This window comes from Anomaloglossus baeobatrachus, chromosome 3 (assembly GCF_048569485.1).
Source record: "Anomaloglossus baeobatrachus isolate aAnoBae1 chromosome 3, aAnoBae1.hap1, whole genome shotgun sequence".
Lineage (NCBI taxonomy): Eukaryota > Metazoa > Chordata > Amphibia > Anura > Aromobatidae > Anomaloglossus > Anomaloglossus baeobatrachus.
In genome coordinates this window covers 27,419,773-27,434,829 of record NC_134355.1, presented here as the reverse complement: position 1 = coordinate 27,434,829, position 15,057 = coordinate 27,419,773, and the positions used below count along the sequence as shown (strand labels likewise).

General features: G+C 51.4%; 1 protein-coding gene across 2 annotated transcripts in view; it reads left to right on the top strand.

Annotated features, from left to right (window-relative positions):
* The window catches only part of LBR (lamin B receptor), a 183,249-nt gene that overhangs the window by 153,362 nt on the left and 14,830 nt on the right, over positions 1 to 15,057 (top strand). For both annotated transcript variants that reach the window (XM_075339083.1, XM_075339084.1), the window contains exon 12: positions 13,223 to 13,303. In XM_075339083.1, coding sequence (XP_075195198.1) covers positions 13,223 to 13,303 — 81 coding nt within the window. The remainder of the gene's footprint in view (positions 1 to 13,222; positions 13,304 to 15,057) is intronic.

Here is a 15,057-nt window from a genome sequence, read left to right as displayed (position 1 = left end):
TAGCTGTCTGCTGACTGGAGGGAGGGGGAGAAAAACTGTCAGAGGCTCCCCTCCTGCCGTTTTTTACTACCGACAGCAGGGGTGCACACTGACTTCTCCTTGGCGCTCTTTTAGCGCTAAGCCCTGCCCCCTTCGCGGGCCGCCATAAGCCCCCCCACCCCCAGGAAAACGCGCGAAGATCTCCAGAGACTTCTTCCTGAGGACGCAGGGCCATCGGCTGATTCTGGTGAGGTACACCGAAGCAAATACAATCCTTTCCTCCCACTGCTTCACTTGTAGCTCTGCATATCATTGCTCCCCCTCCTGTCATACTCCTATTAGGAACGTGCAGAACTCTAAGGGTACTAAGAGTGCTAAGGCTCACATAGTCTATTATTCAGCCTGCATTGCCTGCCACGCTGAGCTACCACGTAAACGCACCTCTTCTCTCTGAGAGTCCTGTACCCCTATCGCCCCCCAAGACCCCCCCCCCCCCCCCGCCACCACCGCCGCAACCGTCAGCCCAGAGCCTAGGGCTCCCAGCCCACCGGAATGGGCACAGTTTCTGTCCCAATCCATGGAAAAACGGTCATAGAACCTGGTGCTGGCTATGCATTGTCGTCCTCCACACCCTTCTGGGCCCCTGGACGGAATGCAGCCTGAGGATACCCCTATGGAGGATTCTTCTGAGGTAATCCAGGCACATGCTTCACCGGTTGCAGGGATCAGGAAAAGAGCACACGGCCGGGTGTCTCCAGCACTCTCTCATGGCCCCCATGGCTTTCCCTCGGGAGCACACAGGGCAGGCTCTCCCACACGCTCCACAGCTTCTGAAGAGCTGGAGGAGGGAGAATGCTGTTTGTACCAGGATGATTCCTTGGTTTCACCCTCCCCAGATGATCAAACTGCAATAGATTCCCTTATAGCAGCAATCAACCAAACTCTGCATGTGGAGGATCCCCCATCCACTACCACTGACAATGTGGTCTCCTTTAAGAGGGCAAGGTAACCCCAAAAGGTTTTCGCTGATCACCCAGAGTTTCAGGATATACTCACAAAGCAAAGGGAGAAGCCTGACAGGCGCTTCGGTAACCGTAAACTCATGGCGTCCCGGTACCCTTTTGCCTCACCTGCCCCTAAGGGCTGGGCCGACCCGCCCTCGGTCGACCCCCCGGTCTCCCGCCTTGCCACAAAGACGCTCCTGTCTTTACCCGATGGTTCCTCCATCAAGGACCCGACAGACAGGTGGAGCACCTCGCCCGCTCTGCCTTTGAGGCTGCGGGTTCCTCCCTCTCGCCCTCCTTTGCCTCTGTGTGGGTCGCAAAGGCGATCTCGGTCTGGGCAGAATCACTTAACACTTCGCTTGAGGAATCCCAGTTCCCTCATACCATCAGAGGTAACAGCTCAAATTGCCGCTGCGACGGAGTACCTCATGCAGGCCTCCATTGATGCTGCTACCTGCGCAGCTTTTGCCGCCTCAAATACCATAACCATCCGTAGAGCTCTTTGGCTCCGACAATGGCGAGCGGACTCTGCTTCCAAGAAGTCTCTCATGGGCCTTCCCTTTTTTCCAGACCGATTGTTTGGCGAACGTCTGGACAAGCTCATCTCTGACGCCACGGGAGGAAAAAGTACCTCCCTTTCCCAGCTGAAGCCCAGGACGACCTTCACCAGACGTCCAGTCCTCGTTCCGCTCCTTTCAGAACTCATTTGGTTGGTCGACATCCCGCTCTGCCCCCGCCACTAGCCGCGGACTACGCAGGGACCGACCTTCTCAGCTTTCCCCGAAACCTACTTCGTCATGGCAGCCTAGACCGAAACAGTCCAGGACTAGGGAAACGCGTCCACAACGTTTTCCACCCTCATGACTCCTTTGGCGCCCCGGAAGACACTCATTGTAGGAGGTCGACTGCGGCTCTTTCAACACATCTGGGCTGCCGCCTCAGACGACAAATGGGTGCAAGACCTTGTGTCTTCCGGTTACCACATAGAATTTCGGACCAGACCCCCGAGTCGGTTCCTTCTCTCAAACCCCCCAAAGACTCAAACGACTCAAGGCCTTTTTCTCAGCTATCCACTCGCTCCAAACAGCAGGAGTGATAATACCCGTCCCGGACGACGAGAAGTTCAGGGGTTTTTATTCCAACCTCTTTTTGGTCCCCAAAAAGGATGGGTCAGTTCGACCCATCCTGGACCTCAAACACCTGAACAAACGTGCACGTACGGAGATTCAGAATGGAGTCCCTAAGGCCCATTATTGCATCCATGGTTGAAGGGGAATTCCTCGCCTCCATAGATATCAAGGACACGTACCTGCACATACCCATCGCTCCAGATTACTAAAAATTCCTCCGCTTCGCAGTTCAGGACTTCCATTTTCAATTCGTAGCCCTACCCTTCGGCCTTGCCACCGCACCAAGGGTCTTCACCAAAGTCATGGCGGCCTCCAAGAGCGTCCTTCACGCCAGGGGAGTAGTCATTCTCCCTTACTTGGACAACCTCCTCATCAAGGCCTTCTGCGACTGCTCAACCAGCGTACAGATCACCGTGGACACCCTATCCCACTTAGGGTGGCTACTGTATCTAGACAAATCATCCCCGGTCCCAGAACGATCCATCACCTTCCTGGGCATGTCCCTGGACACCCGTCGGGGCTTGAATCTATCTCCCTCAGGACAAGGCGATCGCTCTTCGACAAGCGGTACGCTGCCTTCTACGTCCTCCGTCTCGCTCCATTCGATTCAGCATGAAGGTGCTCGGCAGGATGGTGGCGGCTATGGAGGCAGTACCTTTTGCTCAGCTGCACCTCCGCCCACTGCAGCAAGCCCTTCTAGCTGCCTGGGACAAGAGCCCCTTCTCCCTGGACAAACCTTCACCTGACGCCTTCAGTCAGGTATGCACTCCGCTGGTGGCTTCGGTCCTCATCCCTATCGAAGGGGAGATCTTTTTTCCCAGTGAACTAGCTGGTCCTGACCACGGACGCCAGCCTCCTAGGCTGGGGAGCAGTGTACCGGCACCACACTGCTCAAGGACGTTGGACGCCCCAGGAGTCTTCCCTACCCATAAACATCCTGGAAATCCGCGCGATCTTCCTCGCGCTCAGGGCGTTCTGCCCTCTGCTAGCGGGTCGTCAGATTCGAGTCCAATCGGACAATGCGACAGCTGTAGCCTATATCAATCGGCAGGGGGGCACCCGCAGCAAAGCGGCTTATCTCGAGGCCCACAAGATCCTCAGCTGGGCCGAGTCGACGGGGTCAGTGATATCAGCGGTACACATACCGGGGGTAGAGAACTGGGCAGCAGACTAAGTCGCCAAGGCCTGGCCGCCGGAGAATGGTCTCTCCACCCAGAAGTGTTTCTGCACTCGCTGGGGCACACCAGACGTGGATCTAATGGCCTCAAGGTTGAACGCAAAGGTACCCACGTTCATAGCCAGGTCACACGACCCGCAGTCCATCGGTGCGGATGCTCTAGTCTGCTCCTGGCACCACTTCCGCCTGCCTTACATATTTCCACCTCTACCCCTGCTGCCGCGGGTAATCTGGAAGATCAAGGCAGAGGGAGTCCCGGTGATACTGATAGCACCGGACTGGCCCAGGCGCGCCTGGTACGCCGAATTAGTACAAATGCTCGCAGACGTACCGTGGCGCCTTCCAGACATCCCAGACTTGTTGACCCAAGGGCCCATTTCCCATCAGAACTCCAGATCCCTGAAGCTGACGGCATGGCCATTGAGACCTGGGTATTAACAAGAGCGGGATTCTCCCCCGCGGTTATTGCCACCATGATCAGCGCCCGAAAGCCTGCTTCATCCCGCATTTACCACCGTACGTGGAAAATCTTTTCATGGTGCAGGGAAACTAACGTCCAGCCTATGCCTCTAGCCATCCCCAGAATTCTCGACTTTCTGCAGTCTGGCTTGCAAGCCGGGTTGGCTCTCAGTTCCCTTTTAAAGGGCAGGTCTCAGCGCTCTCAATCTTCTACTAATGCCGCCTGGCTTCAAAACCGCAAGTCAAGACCTTCCTCCAGGGCGTTTCCCATCTAGTTCCCCCGTACAAACGGCCGCTGGAACCATGGGACCTCAATCTCGTTCTGGACGGTCTCCAGAGGTCTCCCTTTGAACCTCTCAAGGAATCCTCCCTTGCTCTTCTGTCCTGGAAGGTAACATTCCTGGTGGCAATTACGTCCATCAGACGGGTTTCGGAGCTGGCAGCACTCTCTTGCCGCGAGCCTTTTCTGATCTTTCACCAGGACAAGGTGGTTCTGTGCCCCCTTCCGGATTTTCTTCCGAAGGTTCCTACCCCGTTTCATTTGAACAAGGACATTGTTCTGCCTTCCTTTTGTCCACACTCAGTTCATAGGGTGGAAAGGTCTCTGCATTTGTTAGACCTCGTCAGAGCTGTCAGATATTACATATCCAGGACAGCCCCCTTTAGGAAAACGGAATCTTTGTTCGTCATTCCTGAGGGGCCTAAGAAGGGACAGGCAGTTTCAAAGGCGACTCTGGCTCGCTGGATTCTCTCTGCGATCCAGGAAGTCTACCGCTTGCAACTCAAGCCCATTCCTAGTGGGCTGCGGGCTCATTCCACACGAGCAGTTGGCGCTTCGTGGGCCATTCGGCATCAGGCTTCAATGGAACAGGTGTGTAAGGCTGCGACCTGGTCTAGCCTACATACTTTTTTAAAGCATTACAGAGTCCATACCCAGGCTTCAGCTGAGGCAAACCTGGGTAGAAAAATTCTGCAAACGGCAGTAGAGCACCTCTCTCAGTAGGCGCTCCAGGCTGTCTGGGACTGGTTCCTAGTCCTTGGGTTGTGTTGTCTTTATTTTTTCCAACCCATGGACTGCTTTAGGACGTCCCATGGTCCTGTGTCCCCCAATGAGGCGTCAGAGAAAAACGGATTTTTGTGTACTCACCGTAAAATCGTTTTCTCTTAGCCATCATTGGGGGACACAGCACCCACCCTGTTGCCCTGCGGGGCCTTGGTTCTCTCAGTACCTTATCTGGTTATGACTCTTTTCTTTGTCGCTCCTAATTGGGAGACCCAGACAATTGGGTGTATAGCTACTGCCTCCGGAGGCCACACAAAGTACTACACTTAAAAGTGTAAGGCCCCTCCCCTTCTGGCTATACACCCCCCCGTGGGAACACTGGCTCCTCAGTTTTATGCTTTGTGCGAAGGAGGCCAGACATCCACGCATAGCTCCACTGTTTAGTCAGCAGCAGCTGCTGACTATGTCGGCGCAGCTTCCCGCTCTTTTGTTTGGGACGCCCACGGTCCGCCCCTCTTCACAGGACGCCGGCAGCCATTCCTGCCTGCACGCTGAGCTGCAGAGGGGAGACGGGGAGACTCAGACAAGGGATTCTACGATCTCACACCCGCTTTTCAGCGGGCGGTAAGCAGCCCTCAAGGGCTCTCCCCCACTTGTGCCATAGTGTACTTTTGTATTTTGTGCTGGCAATACTTTGCACTGTACAGTCGCTGGTGGTTTTCTGCTATATACCCTCCTTAGATTTCTCAAGGAGATAACAGCATGTCGTCCGCAAAAAGCAAAGGTGCCAAGGCACGGACTTTATATGCTGCTTGTACCGCATGTGGGGCTACTCTACCGGCAGGTTCCACTGACCCCCATTGTGTGCAGTGCTCGGCCCCTGTGGCAATTGCTCAGCCGGGGCCGCTGCTAGAGGTGACCCAGGGAGAACCACCTGTAAATGCTGTCCAGGTGACAGGGACGGAGTTTGCAGCTTTTGCTGACAAATTGTCTATGACTATGTCTAAAATTCTTGAAACATTGCAGTCTAGACCAGTAACTCAGACCATGGGCACTGTTGATCCATTGCCCCCTGGTCCCCCTCAGCTGGACCACTTCCTAGCTCCGGGGGTGTCATATGCACCCCAGGGTGACGGCTCTGACTCGGACGACAGTCCCAGACAACCTAAGCGGGCTCGTTATGAGCGACCCTCAACTTCATCACACTGGTCAGGGTCCCAGCGGGACGACTCTCTGTGTGATGAGGCGGATGTAACTGATCAGGAGTCTGAGGCTGGGGCCGCTCTCAATCTAGATACCCCGGATGGTGACGCCATAGTGAATGATCTTATAGCGTCCATCAATAGGATGTTAGACATTTCTCCACCAGCTCCTCTTGCGGAGGATAACAGAGAGCACAAGAGAGTGGTGTTTTAATGCCGCGCCAATGGATCACTTCAGATGATGTTCAGACCAGTGTTACTTTATTGTTTTCCAGGTCAACGCGTTTCTGGGGCATCTGCCCCCTTCATCAGGACCACCAAAGAAACAGATAACATCCAATCTGTCTAGTACAGACAATGTATACAATATATAGACACATTGACATCACAGGCACATCCCCTAAAGAAAAAAACGAGCGGGAAGGACTGCCACGTTGCATGGAATGACGTCAAACAACCACTTAACATAAAAAAAAAAAAAAAAAAAAAAAAAAAAAACCAACACAACAAATAAAAATAAAAATAAAGATTCATCCATATTTGACATGTATTAACATATATTTCCTTATACAGGGATACACATTATTTTCCGTATTGTGTAAAAGAGAAATAAATATATATATATGTGCACAATAAAAGACAAATAAAGAAAAGTGTGTAAAACCATTCATCTGCAATATGTGAAATAATACGTGTACACCCATGAATATTAAACTTGTCTTATACGCCGGACAAGTCAGCGATTTCACAAGGGAGGGATGAGAACCCTCGATTTAATATGTGTAATCCACTTCAGACATTTCAAAGCCACGGCATTATAACCTGCCGCCACCTGTGCTTTTACATCTTTCAACCACCACCATGAAACAGCAAGTGCAGTGTGCCTAACGAAAGAACTAAAGAGATTCAGAAGAACCGCTTCTGATCTGTGAACTCAGACCGCAGTTCAACCCAGGACAAGACCGTTGCATAAGCAACCATAAATATAAATATAAAAAATTTTTTATATTTATATGTTGGTTAAATACCCTGATTTTTAAGGTTGTACCATATTCTATCTGTTTGTCCCACACGGGGGTTTGTGATTCTCGCTGGTTCACAGGCGATGTGCTCTTAAATCACTATTGTTAGTTTTGTGGTTTCTTTGACCCTAGTATGATCTTAGCGCGATCATGAGTAATCTCATGGTCGGCTCAAAGTCTGAGGTTATACGGGTTCTATAGGTTGTTGCAGGGCGTCTATGAATTAGATTGGCTGAGCATGCGTAATGGTTTTGGTTCCCACGCTCCTGCACTCCCGTGAACTTGTGCCGGCTCATTACCTGTACTTTGCTTCGGCGCATGCTCTCTTGCTTTTTTTCCCACGGTCTTGTCCTGGGTTGAACTGCGGTCTGAGTTCACAGATCAGAAGCGGTTCTTCTGAATCTCTTTAGTTCTTTCGTTAGGCACACTGCACTTGCTGTTTCATGGTGGTGGTTGAAAGATGTAAAAGCACAGGTGGCGGCAGGTTATAATGCCGTGGCTTTGAAATGTCTGAAGTGGATTACACATATTAAATCGAGGGTTCTCATCCCTCCCTTGTGAAATCGCTGACTTGTCCGGCGTATAAGACAAGTTTAATATTCATGGGTGTACACGTATTATTTCACATATTGCAGATGAATGGTTTTACACACTTTTCTTTATTTGTCTTTTATTGTGCACATATATATATATTTATTTCTCTTTTACACAATACGGAAAATAATGTGTATCCCTGTATAAGGAAATATATGTTAATACATGTCAAATATGGATGAATCTTTATTTTTATTTTTATTTGTTGTGTTGGTTTTTTTTTTTTTTTTTTTTTTTTTTTTTTTTTTATGTTAAGTGGTTGTTTGACGTCATTCCATGCAACGTGGCAGTCCTTCCCGCTCGTTTTTTTCTTTAGGGGATGTGCCTGTGATGTCAATGTGTCTATATATTGTATACATTGTCTGTACTAGACAGATTGGATGTTATCTGTTTCTTTGGTGGTCCTGATGAAGGGGGCAGATGCCCCAGAAACGCGTTGACCTGGAAAACAATAAAGTAACACTGGTCTGAACATCATCTGAAGTGATCCATTGGCGCGGCATTAAAACACCACTCTCTTGTGCTCTCTGTTATCTACCGTTTTGGTGGCTGCAGCCTTGGATTGTGTGATACATGCGATTACAGTAGTTGTGGCTTCTCACAACTACATCTGGTGAGTAGTTTCACTCCCCCACCCCCACCCCTCACATATTGGGGTAAGACCCTATGCGCTTGTTTTTCCACAGCTTTTTCTCCGTGTTCCTCTTGCGGAGGAGGCAGCTTCACAGCAGGAGAAATTCCATTTCAGGTATCCCAAGCGTAAATTAAGCACGTTTCTGGACCACTCTGACTTTAGAGACGCAATCCAGAAACACCACGCTTATCCAGATAAGCGTTTTTCCAAACGGCTTAAAGATACACGCTATCCTTTTCCCCCTGACGTGGTCAAGGGCTGGACACAGTGTCCCAAGGTGGACCCTCCAATCTCCAGGCTTGCAGCCAGATCTCTAGTTGCAGTGGAAGATGGGGCGGCACTTAAAGATGCCACTGACAGACAGATGGAGCTCTGGTTAAAATCCATCTATGAAGCTATTGGAGCGTCGTTGGCGCCAGCATTCGCAGCCGTATGGGCACTCCAAGCTATTTCAGCTGGGCTTACACAGGTCGACACGGTCACACGTACATCTGCTCCGCAGGTGGCACCCTTGACCTCTCAAATGTCTGCATTCGCGTCTTACGCGATTAATGCTGTCCTAGACTCTACGAGCCGTACGGCGGTGGCGTCAGCCAACTCTGTGGTTTTACGCAGAGCCCTGTGGTTGAGAGAATGGAAGGCAGATTCTTCTTCCAAGAAGTGCTTAACCAGTTTGCCTTTTTCTCGTGACCGATTGTTTGGTGAGCGTTTGGATGAAATCATTAAACACTCCAAGGGATTCATCCTTACCTCAGCCCAGACAAAACAAACCTCAACAGAGGAGGGGACAGTCTGGTTTTCGGTCCTTTCGAGGCTCAGGCAGGTCCCAATTCTACTCGTCCAAAAGGACTCAGAAGGATCAGAGGGGCTCAGATTCTTGGCGGACTCAATCACGCCCAAAAAAGCCAGCCGGAAGAACCGTTACCAAGACGGCTTCCTCATGACTCTCAGCCTCCTCTCTCCGCATCCTCGGTCGGTGGCAGGCTCTCCCGCTTTGGCGACATTTGGTTGTCACAGGTCAAAGACCGTTGGGTGAGAGACATTCTGTCTCACGGGTACAGGATAGAGTTCTGCTCTCGTCCTCCAACTCGCTTCTTCAGAACTTCCCCACCGCCCGACCGAGCCGATGCTCTGCTGCAAGCGGTGTCCGCTCTAAAGGCGGAAGGAGTGGTGACTTCTGTTCCTCTTCAGGAACAAGGTCACGGTTTTTACTCCAATTTGTTTGTGGTGCCAAAGAAAGACGGGTCGTTCCGTCCCGTCCTGGATCTAAAGCTGCTCAACAAACACGTAAAAACCAGGAGGTTCAGGATGGAATCTCTCCGCTCCGTTATCGCCTCAATGTCTCAAGGAGATTTCCTAGCATCAATAGACATCAAGGATGCTTATCTCCACGTGCCAATTGCGCCAGAGCATCAGCGTTTTCTACGCTTCGTTATAGGAAGCGAACACCTGCAGTTCGTAGCTCTTCCTTTCGGGCTGGCGACAGCCCCTCGGGTCTTCACCAAGGTCATGGCAGCAGTAGTAGCAGTCCTGCACTCGCAAGGTCACTCCGTGATCCCGTATTTGGACAATCTACTTATCAAGGCACCCTCTCAAGAGGCATGCCAACACAGCCTGAACGTGGCACTGAAGATTCTCCAGAGTTTCGGGTGGATTATCAACTTTTCAAAGTCAAATCTAACCCCGACCCAATCACTAACGTATCTTGGCATGGAGTTTCATACTCTCTCAGCGATAGTGAAACTTCCACTGGACAAACAGTGCTCGCTACAGATAGGGGTGCAATCTCTCCTTCAGGGCCAGTCGCACCCCTTGAGGCGCCTCATGCACTTCCTAGGGAAGATGGTAGCAGCAATGGAAGCAGTTCCTTTTGCGCAGTTTCATCTGCGTCCACTACAATGGGACATTCTCCGCCAATGGGACGGGAAGTCGACGTCCCTCGACAGGGAGGTCTCCCTCTCTCAGGCAGCCAAGGAATCTCTCCGGTGGTGGCTTCTTCCCACCTCATTGTCAAAAGGAAAGTCGTTCCTACCCCCATCCTGGGCGGTGGTCACGACAGATGCGAGTCTATCAGGGTGGGGAGCTGTGTTTCTCCACCACAGGGCTCAGGGTACGTGGACTCGGAAAGAGTCCACCCTTCAGATCAATGTTCTGGAGATCAGAGCAGTCTATCTTGCCCTACAAGCCTTCCAACAGTGGCTGGAAGGCAAGCAGATCCGAATTCAGTCGGACAACTCCACAGTGGTGGCATACATCAACCACCAAGGGGGAACACGCAGTCGGCAAGCCTTCCAGGAAGTCCGGCGGATTCTGACGTGGGTGGAAGACACGGCATCCACCATATCCGCCGTTCACATCCCAGGCGTAGAAAACTGGGAAGCAGACTTTCTCAGTCGCCAGGGCATGGACGCAGGGGAATGGTCCCTTCACCCGGACGTGTTTCAGGAGATCTGTCGCCGCTGGGGGATGCCGGACGTCGACCTGATGGCGTCACGGCACAACAACAAGGTCCCGGTTTTCATGGCACGGTCTCACGATCACCGAGCTCTGGCGGCAGACGCCTTAGTTCAAGATTGGTCGCAGTTCCGACTACCGTATGTGTTCCCACCTCTGGCATTGTTGCCCAGAGTGCTCCGCAAAATCAGGTCCGACTGCCGCCGCGCCATTCTCGTCGCTCCAGACTGGCCAAGGAGGTCGTGGTACCCGGATCTGTGGCACCTCACGGTAGGCCATCCGTGGGCACTACCAGACCGTCCAGACTTGCTGTCTCAAGGGCCGTTTTTCCATCTGAATTCTGCGGCCCTGAACCTGACTGTGTGGCCATTGAGTCCTGGATCCTAGCGGCCTCAGGTTTATCTCATGAAGTGGTTGCCACCATGAGGCAGGCTAGGAAACCATCCTCCGCCAAGATCTACCACAGGACGTGGAGGATATTCCTATCTTGGTGCTCGGCTCAGGGAGTTTCTCCCTGGCCTTTTGCATTGCCTACTTTTCTTTCCTTCCTGCAGTCTGGGTTGGAAAAAGGTTTGTCGCTTGGCTCCCTTAAGGGTCAAGTCTCCGCGCTATCCGTATTTTTTCAGAAACGCCTGGCGCGACTTCCTCAGGTACGCACGTTCCTGCAAGGGGTTTGTCATATCGTCCCCCCTTACAAGCGGCCATTGGAGCCCTGGGACCTGAACAAGGTTCTAATTGCTCTCCAAAAGCCGCCTTTCGAGCCTATGAAGGAGGTTTCCCTTTCTCGTCTTTCACAGAAAGTGGCCTTTCTAGTGGCGGTCACGTCTCTTCGGAGAGTGTCCGAGCTGGCGGCGTTATCATGCAGATCTCCATTCCTGGTGTTTCACCAGGACAAGGTAGTTCTGCGTCCAATTCCAGAATTTCTTCCCAAGGTGGTATCTTCCTTTCATCTCAATCAAGATATCACTTTACCGTCTTTGTGTCCGCATCCAGTTCACCAATTTGAAAAAGGTTTGCATTTATTGGATCTGGTGAGAGCACTCAGGATCTACATTTCCCGCACGGCGCCTCTGCGCCGCTCGGATGCACTCTTTGTCCTTGTCGCTGGTCAGCGTAAAGGGTCGCAAGCTTCCAAATCCACCCTTGCGCGTTGGATCAAGGAACCAATTCTTCACACCTACCGTTCTGCTGGGCTTCCGATTCCATCAGGACTGAAAGCCCATTCTACCAGAGCCGTGGGTGCGTCCTGGGCATTACGGCACCAGGCTACGGCTCAACAGGTGTGCCAGGCGGCTACCTGGTCGAGTCTGCACACTTTTACCAAGCATTATCAGGTGCATACCTACGCTTCGGCGGATGCCGGCCTAGGTAGACAAGTCCTTCAGGCGGCGGTGGCTCACCTGTAGGAAAGGGCTGTTTGACGGCCCTATCACGAGGTATTCTTTTACCCACCCAGGGACTGCTTTTGGACGTCCCAATTGTCTGGGTCTCCCAATTAGGAGCGACAAAGAAGAAGGGAATTTTGTTTACTTACCGTAAATTCCTTTTCTTCTAGCTCCAATTGGGAGACCCAGCACCCGCCCTGTTTTTCTTAGGAAATTTGTTTTTTTCGGGTGCACATGTTGTTCATGTTGAACAGTTCAGTTCTCCGAGGTTGTTTCTCGGGTTGAATTTGTATTTAAAACAGTTATTGGCTTTCCTCCTTCTTGCTTTTGCACTAAAACTGAGGAGCCCGTGTTCCCACTGGGGGTGTATAGCCAGAAGGGGAGGGGCCTTACACTTTTAAGTGTAGTACTTTGTGTGGCCTCCGGAGGCAGTAGCTATACACCCAATTGTCTGGGTCTCCCAATTGGAGCTAGAAGAAAAGGAATTTACGGTAAGTAAACAAAATTCCCTTCTTTCTCATGTTCCTCCGTTGAGATAAGTTTTTACTATTTTTTTTTTTTTCTCCTACTGCTTGTGTACTAAAACTGAGGTTGCCTGGCCCGGCCAGGGGATGTATACTGCAGAGGAGGAGCTAATGCTTTTTGCATCTACTTAGTGTCCTCCTATGGATAGGCAGCATAACACCCATGGCCCTGTGTCCCCCAATGATGGCTAAGAGAAAACGATTTAACGGAGAGTACACAAAATCCGTGTTTTCTTCCAGAAATACCCGCACAGGCAGCAGTCATGGGTTCCCCTGATCTTCTGTGCCCCTAACCTGTTTAGTTGATATGTCAGTAGTGAATTGTACTAATACAGCGAGAGAAACATGGATGCTGGATAGTGAGCTACAGCTCTGAAGCCACTTATGCTGTTATAACATGGGACACTTTCAGCATTAATACAAATCCTGCGTCGCATGTGCTCCATCCGTGTACAGCTGTATGATGGCGCTATTATTACTGTAGGGAGGATGTGATCCATGAAAATTACCTCTCTATATACATCTCATAGCATTGGAAACCGCTTGTCATATTGGAGCATTGCTTTTATATTTCAGATAGATAAATTGGAGGTTTATGTTCATGTGTTGTTGTTTGTTTTTTTTTTTTTTTTTGTTTTTTGTTTTTTTTTTTAAGCTCTTGGCTACATCATCTTTCGAAGTGCAAATAACCAGAAGAACGCCTATAGGAAAAATCCACAAGACCCCAGACTTTCTTGTAAGTAAACTCACGGTCGGTATGTAAATCCCAGGTTTTCGGGGGGTTTTTTTTTTTGTTTCTTTGTCGCTCCATTGGGAGACCCAGACAATTGGGTGTATAGCTTCTGCCTCCGGAGGCCACACAAAGTATTACACTTTAAAAAGTGTAACCCCTCCCCTCTGCCTATACACCCTCCCGTGCATCACGGGCTCATCAGTTTTATGCTTTGTGTTGAAGGAGGCACACATTCACTCAAGCTCCCATTTTAGTCAGCAGCAGCTGCTGATTGTATCGGATGGAAGAAAAGAGGGCCCCAACAGGGCCCCCGGCATGCTCCCTTCTCACCCCACTAAGTCGGCGGTGCTGTTAAGGTTGAGGTACCCATTGCGGGCACAAAGGCTGGAGCCACATGCCGTTTTTCCTTCCCCATCCCTTAGAGGCTCTGGGAGAAGTGGGATCCTAACCGGTCACCATTCATGGGACCGGGCTCCCTCCGCAGCCCCTGGGGGAATCTGCCGGACAGGAGACTGGGTATCTTCAGGGACAGGCCCTGCATCTAAAAGGTACTCTGTGTCCCCTTGGGGACGGTGCATGGAGCGCCTGTGTTACAGACGCTGCAGCGGCTGCTGTTTTTTTGTGACGACCGGGACTACCGCGCCGACCGCGCCTGTTTGCCGGCCGCGTTATTAAATTTAGTCCCCGGCTTCTGCGGCCTAGTACCATAACTCCCTCCCCCGGGCCTGCCAGTCAGGGGTAAGGGCGGGACGGTCGACTGGACGTCGGCAGTGAGGGCTGGAGCATACTTAGGTGTTCTCCTCCCCCCCTCACTGAGCACTGTGGGGCACCAGATTCCCGCACTTTATTAGTCACGCCCACGGCTCCCTCCTCCCCTGAGAGCTCTGGCAGCCATTTTTACAATCACTTCTGCCGGTGGAGGATTTCAGAACGAGCTCTGCAGCTCTGGGAGGCCCAGGCAGGGAATCTGGTGGACACACAACCGCTGTGGGCGGTCGGTAAGCCACACCGGTTACCCGGTGCTGGTCCCCCTTGGGTGCCAAAGTGTATATGTGTATATATATATATATATATATATATATATTTTCTCTGTTCGGCCGCATTGTTTTGCTTTTGGCTATATACCCTCAGTGATCACTCTCAGAGGAGACTACAGCATGTCGTCCGCAAAGAGCAACGGTGCCAAGGCACAGGCTTATTTCTTTGTCGCTCCATTGGGAGACCCAGACAATTGGGGTGTATAGCTTCTGCCTCCGGAGGCCACACAAAGTATTACACTTAAAAGTGTAAAGCCCCTCCCCTTCTGCCTATACACCCTCCCGTGCATCACGGGCTCCTCAGTTTTTATGCTTTGTGCGAAGGAGAACACCTTCAGTTCGTGGCACTGCCTTTCGGCCTGGCGACAGCACCACGGGTCTTCACCAAGGTCATGGCAACAGTGGTAGCAGTCCTACACTCTCAGGGACACTCGGTGATCCCTTAGACGATCTGCTTGTCAAGGCACCCTCTCGAGTGGCATGCCAACACAGCCTGGACATTGCTCTGGAGACTCTCCAGAGATTCGGGTGGATCATCAATTTCCCAAAGTCAAATCTGACACCGGCCCAATCACTGACATATCTCGGCATGGAGTTTCATACTCTCTCAGCGATAGTGAAGCTTCCGCTGGACAAACAGCGTTCACTACAGACAGGGGTGCAATCTCTCCTTCAAAGCCAGTCACACCCCTTGAGGCGCCTCATGCACTTCCTAGGGAA